This window comes from Mustela nigripes, chromosome 1 (assembly GCF_022355385.1).
Source record: "Mustela nigripes isolate SB6536 chromosome 1, MUSNIG.SB6536, whole genome shotgun sequence".
NCBI classification, from domain to species: Eukaryota; Metazoa; Chordata; class Mammalia; order Carnivora; family Mustelidae; genus Mustela; species Mustela nigripes.
In genome coordinates this window covers 73,393,332-73,410,453 of record NC_081557.1, presented here as the reverse complement: position 1 = coordinate 73,410,453, position 17,122 = coordinate 73,393,332, and the positions used below count along the sequence as shown (strand labels likewise).

At 33.7% G+C, this 17,122-nt stretch overlaps 1 protein-coding gene across 1 annotated transcript in view; it reads right to left on the bottom strand.

Moving 5' to 3' along the window:
- Positions 1-17,122, bottom strand: part of CNTN5 (contactin 5) — a 784,689-nt gene that overhangs the window by 544,630 nt on the left and 222,937 nt on the right. The window contains exon 2 of the mRNA XM_059391830.1: positions 4,254-4,475. Within this exon, the coding sequence (XP_059247813.1) occupies positions 4,254-4,475 (222 nt within the window). The remainder of the gene's footprint in view (positions 1-4,253; positions 4,476-17,122) is intronic.

Below are 17,122 nucleotides of genomic sequence, written 5' to 3'. Positions count from 1 at the left end.
TGTGGTCTGAAAATATGCAGGGAATGATCCCAATCTTTTGATACTGGCTGAGACCTGATTTAGGACCAAGGATATGATCTATTCTGAAGAATGTTCCATGTGCACTAGAGAAGAATGTGTATTCTGTTGCTTTGGGATGAAATGTTCTGAATATATCTGTGATGTCCATCTGGTCCAGTGTGTCATTTAAGGCCTTTATTTCCTTGTTTATCTTTTGCTTAGATGTTCTTTCCATTTCAATGAGGGAGTGTTAAAGTCCCTTACTATTATTGTATTATTGTTGATGTGTTTCTTTGACTTTGTTATTAATTGGTTTATATAGTTGGCTGCTCCCACAGTGAGGGCATAGATATTTAAAATTTATAGGTCTTCTTGTTGGACAGATACTTTGAGTAAGATATAGTGTCCTTCTTCATCTCTTATTATAGTCTTTGACTTAAAATCTAATTGATCTGATATAAGGATTGCCACTCCTGCTTTCTTCTGATGTCCATTAGCATGGTAAATTGTTTTCCACACCCTTGCTTTAAATCTGGAAGTTTCTTCAGGTTGAAATGAGTTTCTTGTAGGCAACATATAGATGGGTTTTGTTTTTTTATCCACTCTGATACCCTGTGTCTTTTGATTGGGGCATTTAGCCCCTTAACATTCAGTGTAACTATTGAGAGATATGAATTTAGTGACATTGTATTGCCTTTAAGCTGACTGTTACTGTATATTGTCTCTGTTCCTTTTTGATCTACCACTTGTAGGCTCTCTCTTTGCTTAGAGGACTCCTTTCAATATATCCTGTAGAGCTGGTTTGGTGTTTGCAAATTCTTTCAGTTTTTGTTTGTCCTGGAAGCTTTTAATCTCTCCTTCTATTTTCAATGATAGCTTAGCTGGATATAGTATTCTTGGCTGCATGTTTTTCTCATTTAGTGCTCTGAATATATCATTTCAGCTCTTTCTGGCCTGCCAGGTCTCTGTAGATAAGACTGCTGCCAATCCAATATTTTTAGCATTGTATGTTTCAGACTTCTTTTCCCGGGCTGCTTTCTGGATTTTCTCTTTGCCACTAAGACTTTTAAATTTTACTATTTGGTGACGGGGTCTGGACCTATTCTTATTGATTTTGAGGAGGTTTCTCTGTACCTCCTGGATTTTGATGCTCTTTCCCTTTGCCATATTGGGGAAATTCACTCCAATAATTCTCTCCAGTATACCTTCTGCTCTCCTCTCTCTTTCTTCTTCTTCTTGAATCCCAATTATTCTAATGTTGTCACTTATCTCTCCAATTCTCCCCTTGTGGTCCAATAGTTTGTACCTCTTTGCTCAGCTTCTTTATTCTCTGTCATTCGGTCTTCTATATCACTAATTCTTTCTTCTGCCTCATTTATCCTAGCAGTGAGAGCCTCCATTTTTGATTGCAACTCATTAATAGCTTTTTTGATTTCAACTTGGTTAGATTTTGGTTCTTTTATTTCTCCAGAAAGGGCCTTTATATCTCCCAAGAGGGTTTCTCTAATATCTCCATGCTTTTTTCGAGCCTGGCTAGAGCCTTGAGAATCATCATTCTGAACTCTAGATCTGACATATTACCAATGTCTGTATTGGTTAGTTCCCTAGCCTTCAGTACTACCTCTTGTTCTTTTTTCTGTGGTGAATTTTTCCACCTTGTCCTTTTGTCCAGATAAGAGTATATGAAGGAGCAAGCAAAATGCTAAAAGGGTGGCAACAACCCCAGGAAAATTAGTAGATCTCTGGCATATCACGAAAGGAAGTCACTCAGGAACAGCCCGCTGGGACAGACGCAGAGGACCAGTTGTGGCAAAAGGGCACAGTGCTTTCCTGGACTCTCCAGGTGCTCCTGTCTCCCCAAATCTCTGTGTGCTCACCAACCCAAACTCTCTGACACAGGCCTTACAGAGGGTTTGCTACCCAAGCAGTAACTGCTCCAAGTATTTTAATGGCCCTAAAAATCCTCTGTGCTCTGCCTATTCATCTCTTCCTCAACCCCCATAATTGGTACTAATCTTTTTTACTGTCTCCATCATTTTTTTTCCCAGAATGTTAAATAGTTGGAATCATACAATATGTGTCTTTTCATATTGACTTCTTTCAGTTGCTAATATACATTTAATGTTCCTCCACATCTTTTCAGAGCTTAATCATGTACTTCTTTGTAGTGCTGCATAGTATCCCACTTTCTGGGTATATCACAGTTTATTTATCCATTCACCTCCTGAAGGACATCTTGATTATGTCCAAATTTGGCAATTATGAATAATGCTGCTCTAAACATCCATGTGCATGCAGGTTTTTATATACACATAAATTTTCAAATATTTTAGATAAATACCAAGAAGTGCAATTGTTGGATCATATTGGTAAGAGTATGTTTAGTATTGTAAGAAACCATCAAACTGTCTTTCAAAGTGGCTGTAATATTTTGTATTCCTACCAGAAATCAATAAGTGTTCCCCAGCATTTGGTATTTTCAGTATTCTGGATTTTGGCTGTTCTAATAGGTATGTACTGGTGTCTCATTTTAGTTTTCATTTCCTGATGACAAATGATGCAGTCCATCTTTTTATATGATTATTTAACATCTGTGTATCTTCTTTGGTATCTTAAGGTCTTTGGTTTATTTTTAAAATTTCTTTGTTGTCTTATGTTGGATTTTAAGAGTTCTTTATATATTTTGGATAATAGTCCTTTATCAGATGTATCTTTTGCAAATATTTTCTCCAGTCTGTGGCTTGTCCTCTAATTCTCTTGATATTGTCTTTCACAGAACACATTATGGAAATTTTAAAATTAAACTACTTCAAAAATAAAAGATCTTTAAGGAGCTAATATTATGCTTAAATAAAATTTACATGTCAACTCTATTAGATGATGTTCATGTGGCAAAAACTGGCATAAGCATGAGACATGAGTTTGTTGTGTTTGGCACAGCAATCTACTATTACACTTCAAGGACATTTTCAAATAGTTTAATTCTTGCAAAATGTTTCTTTGGATGTTTAGTCCTTCATCAATCATAACTGAAATATAGCCCAGTGTATTGGACTTAAAATCAGTAGATATAGGAATAAAAATTACCTGCTTATTAACAGTGTGAACTTTTAAAAGATGCTTATCTACTTCTGAGTTTCCATTTACATAGAAGACAGTAAGAATATCCACTTTACATATTTGTTGAGAGAATTATTTAGATAAGCTATACAAAGAGCCTGGAACAGTCCCTAGTAATAATCATTTGTTAGTGTTTTTCTCTGACTATTAACTAAGCTTATATTATTTTGTTAATGTACTCAAAAATGACAGGAAAACATCTAGAAAACGTTATTCAAACCTTAATTTTAATAGCTATTTAATAGTCCTTAATATAATTACTGTCTTAGTTTTGGAAATTTACATTATTTATTTTCCTGTCAGAATAAATGTTAAATATACACTTTCTCAAGGACCCAGCAGCCAGTCCTTTGAAATGCAATTATTGAGATAAAAAAGCTCACTATCTCCCAGTCTCTATAAGGAGGATAAGAGACTGACTTTAATAAGTAGCAGTTAATAAACTCACATGGCTAAAGGAGAGCAGAATATGCCACCTAAAGTTATACCACTTTGGTATGCTGATGATTTTAAAATAAAGTTACTTAAGAAACAGCTGATACAAGAAGGACACTCCAACCCTCCTTCTTCCCCACCAAAGGCAGGAACTAATCTTCCTTGTAAAAAGCACCGTCTTTGTACCAGGAGAATAGAAGGCATCCTTACCACCAGAAACAGGGAATTTAGGGCCAAGAAAACTGACTAAACAAACCTTTTTACTTCTTCACTAATGATTACCTCATGCCCAAACTCATTTATCTTGCTAATTCTTCACAAATGCATTGCTTCTTTGTCTAAAAGGTATAAAAGCTGCTTGCGTTGACCAGTTCCTATATGTATGAGATTAAATTTATTTTCTTGTGTTAATCTGTATTATGCCAATTTAATTATTAGACCAGACAAAAAATTTAGAAGCAAAGAAAGGGAAAGTTTTTCCACTGTTACGTACCCTAATCACATTGACCAACCTGTTCCTCCATGTCCTCCACTTTTCCAGATCTTAAAAACTCTGCCACTTTCTGTTTTGAGAGAATTGTTTTAAACTCTCACCCCTGTTGCAATAGCCTTGACCCCAATTACAATAGTCCTGAAAAAAAAAAAAATGTTCATTGCATGTTTAACTTCAACAGATGCAGTTTTCCTTTAACACTTACCATCTTGTTTGAAGGCATCTGAGGGATGATAAAGATTGATGGGGGAATAATAATGTTGAGCTGTTCCTCGCCAACTTGGTGAAGAAACACTCAGTGTTCCTAATAAAGGATTACTGTATCGCAGTCTGGTCTTTGAACCAAAGAGGGATGAAGATGAACTCTTTTTAATTCTTAACAAAGCAGCATATGAAGTAGGGAAATTAGGAAGAGCTCCAGAATATTCTGTTAAAAAAAAAAAAACAATAATGAAAAATGAATTCTGATGAGTATTTTTTTTCCTTTGAAAATTATTTTTTCTTAAGATATTATTAACAACTTCCCTTGGAACTGCAACCAAATGTAAACTACAGAGATAGTGGCAAAATAATATAAAATATTACTTATATGATTTAAAAATTTTTTTTTTGGAAATTCTGTTAGTCTCAATGTTGGGTCTGCAAGAGAGAAAGAAAATAAATAATCATGAAAGAAGAAAGAGAAGAAAAAGAAAGGAAAGAAACAGAAAGGAGGAAGGAAGAAGGGAATAAGGGGAAAAAGTAAGAAAGTCATCCAAAAATTCAAGTTTTTGTTTTCTTTGCCAGGAATATTTGGGAATTAACTCTTTTTGTTTGCCTTCTTATTAAAATATCCATTCACATAAATTTGATCAGTTCCTTATTTATTATTAAAAAATGGGAAAAAGGAAAATAAATACCCATATTCTCAGTTACATCCTTTAAATATAGATTGAATCTTCATGAGTAGAAAATGCATCTAACGCAGAATGTATTTTGACTGTAATTTTGACTGTAAGTTATTCCCCATGTTCTTGAAAAACAGTTAAATTAACAGTGGAAAATAAAAAATTTTGAACAAAAGTTGTTTTGTAGATTTTGTTATATAATTTATATAACAATATTAATTCTTAAGTGGGGACACTGTTATGAAATTCCTATATTAATTGATTATTGAGAAATGTCTTGACCATAATTTGTTCTAATTTCCAAGGTTTTTCATTAAAAAAGATATATATATATATATATATATATATATATATATATATTACCTGAAGGATAATATATTAACTCTTTTATGTCCCCAGGAGATAGTCAGGTTAGTGTGTAAAGCAAATGTTTAGAAATGGAAAACAATGAATTTAATTTAAATTTAATTTATTTATTTAATTAAATTAAATTTAATTTAAAAAATGCAAACTAATTATTATGAAATCTAAAGAACAATTAGGAATTGAAATTTTTTTCAATTTTTTAATTACTCTTTATTTATTTGACAGACAGAGATCACAAGTAGGCAGGCAGGCAGAGAGAGAGAGAAGGGGAAATAGGCTCCCTGCTGAGCTCGATCCCAGGGCCCTAGGATCATGACCTGAGCTGAAGGCAGAGGCTTTAAGCCACTAAGCCATCCAGGTGCCCTCAATGTTAACTCTCAATTGAATTTTACAATTTCTTAACGTTGGAAATATTAAAAGAATTTTTGTTGAGAGTATCTGACATTTGAATTTAATGGATGTTAAATTAATTTGACAAAAAATAATTTACCTTTGCGAGTAAACTTTCTCATAATGAAAATTATTTAGAATCTTTGTTTTGTCTCAGTTATTTTTGAATGCAAGAAGTATTTCTGTGATTTGAAAATAACACTTTCGTAGGTGTTAAACATTGAATTAAATATAAAATCTTCTGTTCTGTGAAACTATAAATATTATTTCTCTGAAACTTGAAGAAGTAGGTTTTTAGATGTTCATTTTAGATGTTTTGTGCATTTAAATTGAGAAGATATGTGTAATCCAACCCTATCAGGAACTGTTAAGAGATTCATGTCCTTTAGTCCTTGTGTTCAACTGCAAGCATGGTGAAGGTGGATCAATTTTAAATGAAAATAGCTAACCTCTCCTGGCCAAACTATATAAGAATAGATTATGGGTAGACATTAAATCTCCCTTAAAACCTGGAAATAAATGCAAGTTTTGGCACTTAGAGGTATAAGGAATTGAAAAGAGAATGAGTTTTCCTTCAAGATAGTATGTAGTTGTGGTCTCTGAAATTATTCATTTCTTAGTGTAGTCTGTTTCTCTGTGTTTTAGCTGAATACCCTGTTTATATATAAAAAGAGAAAGAAAAAAAGGAAAAAAAAAGGACCATACCATACTAGTGTTAAATATTAAAATGGAGTATGAGAATGTGTCTAGTCTTTAAAGCTAGAGAAGGATAATCAGTAGAAAACAAGAAGGGGCATAATAAGGCTCAAAAAAGCCAGTACCATCATCGAGTTTGTGAATCATATGTGTATATATAATAATTATATATGCTATTCGCTAATATATATTAACAAAATGGATACTACGTATGTGCTACAGTAATTGGCTTATAGCACTCTGTATAGATAGACATGAGCCAAATGATGACTTGGCTGTGTGCTCCACACCAGGGCTTCATTTGTAATGTAATCAGTTGCATCTGTTGCAGTGGAGATTCCTTTTTCATCAATTAAAGTGAATCCAAAGCTGTTACTAGAACTCTGACAATTTATTCATTCATTCATGTATTCAGCAAACATGTCATGAGAACTCAGTAGGGACTAAATGCTAGGGATACAAAGGTGAATAAGATATTGCACCGGGCATGAGGGAGCTTGTGATATAGTGACAAAGGCAACTATACAGAACTTTAATCCAATGTGACAAAAAAAAAAAAAAAAAGAGTAAAATCAAGGAGTTATGGGCTCCCTCTGATGGATGGCAAAATTTCTCATCTAGTCTAGGGCCATCAGAAAATGCTTTCCAGATGAGTTCTATCTAATCTAAATCCTGAAAGACCATTAGTGATTAGTTCAGCAAAATTCTGGGTAGGGAAAAAAGCCTAGTAAGGGAAGAAAATATATGAATACCTGGAAAGGAAAGGATGCAGGGTGTTCTTGGTAGAATAATATAGTCAGGAGCTCAGAGGGTGAGGGAGAGAGGTGAGAGAAGTAAGACTGGATAGGTAAGCTGGGACTAATGTTGAAATTGCCTATTATGCCTTCTAAAATGGTAGGACTCTGAAAGGAAAGCAGCATAAATTTTAGAAAGATCTCTCTGGTTGCAGTGTCATTTGGAACAAGAAATAAAAGGCATATCAAGAGCCTAAAGCTGTGATAAAGGCAAAGATTAGTCAGTAATGAAGAGATAGGTGGGAATGAAACAATAAAGATTACTGATTGATTAAATTGGAGGCAAGGAAGAGAAAATAAGAATTTGGGAATACTCTATGCTACTAGAATATGGATAAAGGTGAAACAAAAGGCATGTACTTCAGGTGAAAGCTCATGAATTCAGTTTGGGGGAACTGGAGAGCTTGAAGTACTCCTAGGACATTAATTTTGATTAGAAAATTTTGTAAACATAAGGGAGTCACAGGCTAATGAGAGATTATTAAATAATAACCAAATAGATAGTTATTAAACTATGAGATAAATGAGCTTGCCAAGGGGGAAAAAAAAAACATAAAATGAGGAATAGAATGTTGGAAATGGAACCCTGATTTAAGAAAATAGTAGAAGCATTTAAGAGAATAGTATATAAGAGAATAGTAGAAGTGGAACCTGTAAAGAGGAAAAGCACGAACGTGTGAAGTTACTAAAAAAAGTGGAAGAGTCAATGTTGATGAGAGAGCAGGTGACAGTGTTGAAGACCTGTGTGGAAAGTCTGGCCCTGAAGAGAAGGGGTGTCCCACGGCAGCAAAGCTGCCTTACTGCTCCACATAACATGCACAGTGAATGTGAAAGTGAAAGGAGGTGAATGGGACTTCTTAATCTCTGGAATAGAGTCTGGAACACCCACAGTACCAATTCCATTGCATTAAACATGTAGACTCTGGCCTTAGCCTGTGACATCTAATGGTCTCTTGGTCTGAGTGTAAGTAACAATTCAGTGAGGTTTTCCTCTTTTGGGGGCATTTCCAACTCTTCTACCAAGCAATGTTACTACATTTCCCTAATCCATTTAATATCTCTGAATGGAATAATTTACATCTTATCTTTTGTCCTCCACCTCCACACTTCCTGGGTTTCCTGATTATAGTGTTCCTATTTAATTGAGAAAATAGAAGATGGCAGAGGAGTGGGGGACTCCATTTCAACTGGTCCCTTGAATTTAGATGGAAATCTACCAAGCCATTCTGAACACCCATGAAATCAGCCTGAGATATAAGAATATATGTCTGGCTTTGTACAGGGGCAAAGGACTTGCAGTCCTGCAGGTGCATCTTGCCTGGATTGTAGTTGATATCTTCCGTTCTGTATATCCCCTCAACCACTCCTCAACAGAATGACTAGGAGGAAGAACTCCTAACAAACAGAAGAACCAGAGACAGTGACCTCTCCCGTAGACCTAATGGATATATGGATATAAGCAAGATGTCAGAAATAGACTTCAGGCTAGCAATTATGGAGACAATAGCTAGGCTTGAGAAAACACTTAAGAAAAGACACAAAGAGAGGAAAAACATTCCACACATGGAACAGAAAACATTCCATTTATGGATTAGAAGAATAAATATTGTTAAAGTGTCTATCTGGCCCAGAACAGTCTACACTTTCAATGCTACCCTTATTAAAATACCATTGGCATTTTTCAAAGAGCTAGAACAAATAATCCTAAGAATTTGTATAGAAACAGAAAAGCCCCCAAATTGCCAAGGGAATGATGAGAAAGGAAAACAGAGCTGGGGGCATTATGTTGCCTCAAGCTATATTACAAAGCAGTGATCACCAAGACAGCATGATATTGGCACAAAAACAGACACATAGATCAACAGAACAGAATACAGACTCCAGAAATGAACCTTCAACTCTATGACCAACTAATCTTTGACAAATCAGGAAAAAATATCCAATGGATAAAAAGACAGTTTTTTCAATAAATGGTGCTAGGAAAATTGGACAGCTACATAAAGAAGAATGAAACTGGATGATTTTCTTATATCCTACACAAAGATAAATTCAAAATAGATGAAAGACCTGAATATGCCATAGGAATCCATCAAAACCCTGGAGGAGAACATAGTCATCATCTTTGACATCAGGCATCATTTTTGACATCAGCCACAGTAACTTCTTTCAAAACACATCTCCAGAAGGAAGTGAAACAAAGGCAAAAATGAACTTTTGGGACTTCATCAAGATAAAAAGCTTCTGCACAGCAAAGGAAACCATCAACAAAACTAAGAGGCAGCTCACTGAATGAGAGAAGATATTTGCAAATGACATATCAGAAAAAGGGCTGATATCCAAGATCTATAAAGAACGTCTCAAACCCAACATTTAATAAACAAATAACCCAGTCAAAAATGGGCAGAAGATGTGAAAAGACACTTCTCCAAAGAAGACATACAAATGGCTAACAGACACATGCAAAACTGCTCAACATCATTATCCATCAGGGAAATACAAATCAAAACCACAATGAGATACCATTTTATACTAGTTAGAATGGCAAAAGTTAACAAAATAGGAAGCAACAAATATTGGTGAGGATGTGGAGAAAGGGGAATCCTCTTACATTGTTGGTTGAAAGCATGCTGGTACAGCTACTCAAAAACAGTATGGAACTTCCTCAAGATGTTAAGAATAGAGTCACCCTATGACCCAGTAATTGCACTACAAGGTATTTATCCCAAAGATACAGATGTAGTGAAAAAAAGGTGCATATGCACCCCGATGTTCAGAGCAGCAATTTCCACAATAGCCAAATTGTGGAAGAAGCCAAGGTGCCCTTCAACAGATGAATGGATAAAGAAGATGTGGTTCATATATACAATGGAATATTATTCATTCACCAGAAATGATGAATACCCACCTTCTGTGTCGACATGGATGGAACTGGAGGGGATTAGGTTAAGTGAAGTAAGTTAAACAGAGAAAGACAATTATCATATGGTTTCATTCATATGTGGAACATAAGCAATAGCACAGAGGACCATAGGGGTAGGGAGGGAAATCTGAAGGGGGAGAAATCAGAAAGGAAGATGAACCATGAGAGACTATGGACCCTGGGAAACAAACTGAGGGTTTCAGAGAGGAGAGGGTGGAGGGAGAGCTTAATAGGGTGATGGGTATTAAGGAGTGCATGTGCTATAATGAGCACTGGGTGTTATATATAACTAATGAATCATTGAACACTACATCAAAAAACTAATGTACTATACAGTGGCTAATTGAACATAGTAAATAAATAAACAAATAAATGAGAAAACAGAAATAATCATGAGTAGATCTCTCACATGCACCCCCACCTGTATGTACATTCACATGTTCTACCTTGCTTTCACTGTGTTGCTGTGAATGAATTGTTTATGTCTCTATTAAAAATGAAATCCTCCACATGTGTGCATTGAATTTCATTCCATCCCATCTTGACTGCTCGAGGAACTCTTTCTAGAAAACTCCCTCTATTTCTCCTTCAGAAACAATTTTTGTCCCCTTATTAGATTATTCCCATAACCATACAAGAAGTAATATAACCTTTTAAAAAAGCTATCTAAACTTACCATCCCTCCCACTGATTTTCTTTGATAGCAAGACTTCTTGAAAAGAGCTGTCAGTGGTCACTGTCTTCAATTTTTCTCCTGCCATTCTCTCTTGAGCTTACTGCAAGCAGTCTTGCTTGTAATATTCCACAATAATGACTCTTTCAGGTGAACAATGACTAGGTCATGACTAAATCTAAAGATCAGTTTTCACCTATGAGCAGTTTTCAACATGGTTAACCATTCTTCCCCCCCCCCTTTAAATCTTTTCCCTATGTGATTCCAGTACACTATCATGTCATGTTTTTATTCCTATTTCACTATCTACTCCTTATGTCTTCTTTGTCATCTCAGCTTCTAAATGCTGGTATTAGAGGAAAAAAGATATCTTCTCCATTTAAACAGAATCATAAGAGGAAGAAAGTTTAAAAAAAATTTTTCCCTTTCTTCTCAAGCTTCTTTTCAAGACACTCTAGGTTTTTAATTTTTTCTCCTTTTTGTTAATTAAATGCATCATAGTTCTTAGTTTTACAAATTTTTAGAATAATTTTGCTTATTTAATGTTCCTCTGCTAATATTTTACCAGTTTGTAATCCTTTATCAGTACTCCCAAACTGTAAATTCCATTAAGGCACCAATGCTTTTCAATCTTCCTTCTAGCTTCTACCTGTAGCCAATAGTTCTTTACTCTCTCTTTTGTGCTTCTGTCTCAGTTCCTAAACATTTCTTAACCTCTGTCAGTGAAAGGCATATTCTGAGATAAATAATTTGGTACATTTTATTCAGGATTCAGAACTTGTTTTTGGTCATCACTTTAAGAACTGTAATTTAAGAAATAGGGGCATAAACAAACAAAAAAAAAGGGAAGGAAGGAAGGGAAAGGAAAAGAAAAAAGAAAAGAAAGAAATAATAGCATATAATAATAGATTTCAAAGAGACTCAGTGAAATATAACTGCTAAGTGACACTCTGTCAGGCTCTGGACTGGTTTCTTATTACACATATGCCCTTGATTTATTTCAGCAAACTTAAGCATCATTTTCTCCCTAATTTGCTCCTTTTCCATTCAGCATTCATCTTTTTTTTTTTTTCCAGCAACTCTTCACTTAAATTCTAGTATGTGTTAGGAACATAACATATCCTGTGTGAGGATACAGTTGTGAGTAAATATGAGCATTGGTAGAGGATTATACATTGGTAAAATGTTAGCAGAGAAACATTAAATAAAATTATTCTAAAACTATATAAAAATAACTATGATACATATAGTGAAGAAAAAGGAAAAAAAGAAAAAGAAAAGGAAAAAACCAGAGTGCCTTGAAAGGATACTTGCCAATATCCAACTTTTTTTACTTTGTTGCCATCATGACTCAGTTCCTGGCAATGAAAACTTTTCTCTTGGCTCTGGTGTCTACATCCTCCTACATCTTGGCCACTCATTTTATTGACTGAAAATTTTGGATGAGAGCAGCTTTGTCAGTAAACCTGTTTGCAAAATAGGCTTCAAAGTTAGATTGTTTGGACTTAAATATGTACTCTACCTCATAGCAGATCTGTGGCTTTGGAAAAAATACAAATAGCTCTAGGTCTCAGTTTCCTTGCCTTTAGGATGGAGATAACAATAGCTTTTCCTTTGTAGGTTATTGTAGATATCAAATAAACAATACACATAAAGCACCTAGAAATTTTCCTGGTTCATAGTAAGGACTCGATAAATGATTACCATATTATTTTTTGTTATTACCTGCATATATTTACTACCTCTGGTGGACATAACTGAATATCAGGCTTATGCCTTCCAGATTTGATTAGGTTACAAAATGAAAATATAAATACCAAATTTTAATTCTCATTTTACCTTGAGGAATTGAATGATTGACAAGTGGAAGGGGGTAGTTACAATTTAATTTTCCTGACAGGTATATTGTCATGAGTAAATTGTTAAGAAAAAATTTTAGCCACTAATGGAAATTATGAATCTATAGAAAACTCGTGCCTATATATTGTTGTGTTTCTATTGGCTAAAGCAAGACCTACTCATCCTTTCTCCATCTTCCTGTCCAGGGTTAGGAAGGAAAAGTGACTCAGAATTCTTTGTTAGAGAAATCTTCACTAGTTGCTCAAACTTTTAATGAATATCTATGCTGAAGATGTCAGCAAAATCTAGTTATACGTTAATCATTTTTTCTTCTATTTTCTCACTGCTCATAGATCAGACCTTAGGGAATGTGCATTACAGTTATTTCTAAAGTGGTCTAGAGATTTGGTGATAAAACTCAATTAACCTGGTGCTCTCACACCATGAAATTCCAGCTGGAAGTTGGGTAGGAGTAAATATTAATGCCTTCATTAAGTATTTCCTAATCAAATGACCCTGGGACCACTGAACCTATATTATTTAATAAAATTGTAGTCTATTAAGTCAGAATGACATTGCCACCACTTGCAGTCTTAGAACTAACAGCATTACCTTTCCTTACCTACAAGGTCACTTTATAGATATCATTGCAATTAATGTAAATAATATTCATGAGATAATGGATTAGAATTAGTAGAACTAGAATTTTTATGGCAACATTTATAAATAAATAGGATAAAAATGCCAAGATGATAAAGGATACATTTTAAAATATATAATTCCTTACCATATTTAAAATTTCCTGAATTTTCTGATGCCAAGTAAATTTAAGAATTGCATCTCTGTCCCTAAGTGTGAAAAACATGTTTAAAATGAACTTTAAAGCAATTAAAGTATTGATGATAAAACTAGAATCTCACCATTGTATTCTGTACTTAAATCCTTTTTTGTCATTTCTCCCACACAATGGTATTAATTTTTACAGCAAATAAGCCTAAGCAACCCCGAAAATTCATGAAGTGACAAGTTTTTGTATAAATTCAATTCTACTTTTATTTTATGTATTTATTTAAGTTCATATAATAAATATAAGTAAACTAGAGAATCAAATGATATGTGATGCTCTGGAGAATATTAATGCTTAATCATGGATTCATAAATCAGTAGGGCAAATAGTGACACCATATATTGATGACACAGTGTACAGAAAAAGCAGAAGTCATACAATATCCAAGCCTACAGTGTGACTCAATTTGGCATCAAAGCTAGCTTAAAGAAATTTGATATCTGACCTTTTTCAGGATAATTGTTAAGGCTGTCCTCTCTTGGATGAGAATTAATGTTAACTGTGCAACTTTAGCCTGCTACTGTTTTATGAAGCTTGCAAGGATGGATGTAACACCTCAGCGAAGCCAGTCATGTGAAGCATATTTAAAAATGGTTAATAATTTATAAATAATGTAGATCATTTCAATTTGGTAGTGTGCATCTATGGCAGAGGAGAGTTTGAAATAGTCTGAGTCAAATTTCTTCTATGTCTCAGATCAGCACTTTCTTCAAGAACTGTTTTATGTGTAAACTTTATAGTGTTTTATTTGGAGAAGTAAAAAAAGATATGCAGAAGATTAAATTCATCATTTTTAATTTTTTTTAATTTTTTAAAATTACTTTTCAGTGTACTAGAATTCATTGTTTATACACCACACCCAGTGCTCCATGCAATATGCATCCTCCACAATATCTACCACGAGGCTAGCCCAACTTCTCACCCACCGCACCTTCAAAACTCTCGGATTGTTTTCCAGGGTCCATAGTCTCTCATGGTTCATCTTTTTTAAAGCACCAAAGTCAGACATCTAAACTTAGTACTACAAAGATGTATATATATAAAAAATTAACAGCATCACATTTCTAGTGTTATTTGCATAAGATTGAAAAATAGAGTAAAAAGAAACAGCTCTAAATTATTTCTACCACTTCTATTCAGATACGCTATTTACATTTGAAGTCATAATGATTTAAGATTTGGAAACTTTATCTTTTTTCAATAGTAAATGTTTAGTTGTATGCACAGATCATGAAAGTTTCTACACCTTAATCTGTATATTATGTATCTTTTATTAAATGAGAGATGGAGAGAGATAGATCTCATATCTATTCTGATTTGGATATTTATCCACTATTATTATAAGTTTAAAAAAATATGTAGTATTTAGATAGTACCTCTTTAAACTATCAAAAGCCTAAATGTGACTGCATTAATTGATATTTCCTCCATAATATGCCTGTTGTTTTCTAATCACTGAGGAAATTAGTAAGGGCAGGAGCTAGTTGTGAAGTATAACCAAATTAATTTAGTGATTAAAGAATTCCCTCTTGTTTTGGATAATTAAAGCTTTCAGTGAAGTTTTAAGTCTGCAATGATTATATTAGCTTTTATCTTCTTAGTCTCTGTGTGTTTAAGATAGATTAGATAGTATTTGATAATAAATCAGATAAAGCTGACATTATTTAGCAATAAATGCTGTGATTAAAAAATAATTAAACCAAATGCATTCCCCTTGCCCCCAATTTTAGGAAATATTCTTTTAGAATGTTACACTTGCTTTTTATGCAGATATAAAAAATAAGCAGGTGTGTTTCATTATGTCCAGTGCTTCCAATGGGTAGTAGCTATGTTACAACCTGTAAGTCTATAGAATGTGGATGTACTCACTCCATTTTGGATTTAGAAATGGAATTCAAGATGGTCAATTACATTAATGGAATTTTAGATAGCTAAGAATTATCTTGATATGTGTGGGCTACATAGACATACTTAATGCAATACAGGACATAGCATTCATTCAGTACACCGAAAATGTTCAGTTATGTACCCCAAAGTTAATCATGGAAATACAAAAAGCAATAAAATAGAAAATATTTGCCTTTAAAAAGTTCTTAGAAACTAAGAGAATAATAACTAAGGGAAACCACTTTATAATCATAGAATTTTAACAAACCTTAGTCTGATGCTGATAGTCTCTCAGGTAAAAATATAGTGCCTATTTTAGAGAAATGGTCTTCACGGGTTTAGTTCTTTACAAATAGGGGATGTGTGGGTAGTTATTTTTACACTTGCATAGGTTAGAAGACATATAGCAGTAAGTGAATTCTCATTTAACAGAAGAAATATCTGCAAATCATTTAAATTTACTCATCTGCTCTGATTGTGGTATCCTAGCCTAAACTGACAGCTCATTTGGCCCAGTAGATTAGTTAAATAAAGATAAAGATATCAAGCAGGATAAAATGTTGCATCCTGATTTAGAATGCCACTCTCACTGTCAGTGCCTCCACATCTGCCTCATCTGTGGCATTTAATATCTAACAAACCCAATTTCCAGAAAGCAACTCCTAACTGTGATACTATTATTTCTCAGGTACTTACAGATCACAAACTCTACTTTCCAACTCAAAGACTTACATGAATTAAGTTTCAAGGAAATACATCTGATACTTTGCTAAGTTTGTGGGAGTGTTTTAGCTCGAATGCCTTTTATTCATTTTGTTACTTGCTTCAGAGTCAAAGGGGTCCTTCTCTTAATCTTTTCCCTTATGGAATAAATTATGGGGTTCAGATTCAATAAGAATTGTGATTCCTTAAGTTTCCCATGAATTCTAATTTTAAACCTTCTGATTATAACATTAATATATCCTTACTATAGAATCAAAATCATCTCTAAGCTTAAAATCCAGAGGCAATACCTTTGCAAAACAATCTCTGATGTTTTCTACTTCATGTATAGACAGATATATCAACAGACATAGGCAGATTTTGTTTGTTTTGTTTGAAGGAAACTGGGACCAGTTTATAGATGCAGTCTCCTAATTTTTATTTAATATCATATTCTGATTATTCAATCCTGTTCCAAATGGTCTTCAAATGCATTTTATTGGTTGCATAACATTCCAGTGATGTGTTCTGTTATAATTTATTTAATCCTGTCCCTGTGATCTAATTAAATTTTCTCTTATAAATAATGATGCAAGAGTATCGTTGTACATAAATTTCTCTCTGTATAACTAATAATTTGCTTCGAAGAACATCATGGTGGTAGAAGTTCTAAATCTGAAAATTGCTCTTAATTTTTTTTTTCTAAGAGTTTTGACTTATGTTCTTGTTAACATTCTGAGGCAGTAATAACTTTTTAACATTTCATTATAATATCTTGTATACTATTTTATAGATGATTGCTAATGTGAATTATCCTTAAAGTATCATAACAAAAACCCTATTTCATCATTGCTTAGGTTTGCATTTTAATTATTAGTCAAATACATTTTCTATACACATATTTCCTCATTGAATTGCATATAAAGTTGTTTTCCTTTTTTTCCCTATTCAATTGTGATTTCTTTCACTTGGTTCTTAAAATCATTTTGTATACTATGACCATTAGTAATTCCATTTACTGCAATGCTAATTTTAATTTGATGATAGTATACTATAGAAAGAAAATTTACATT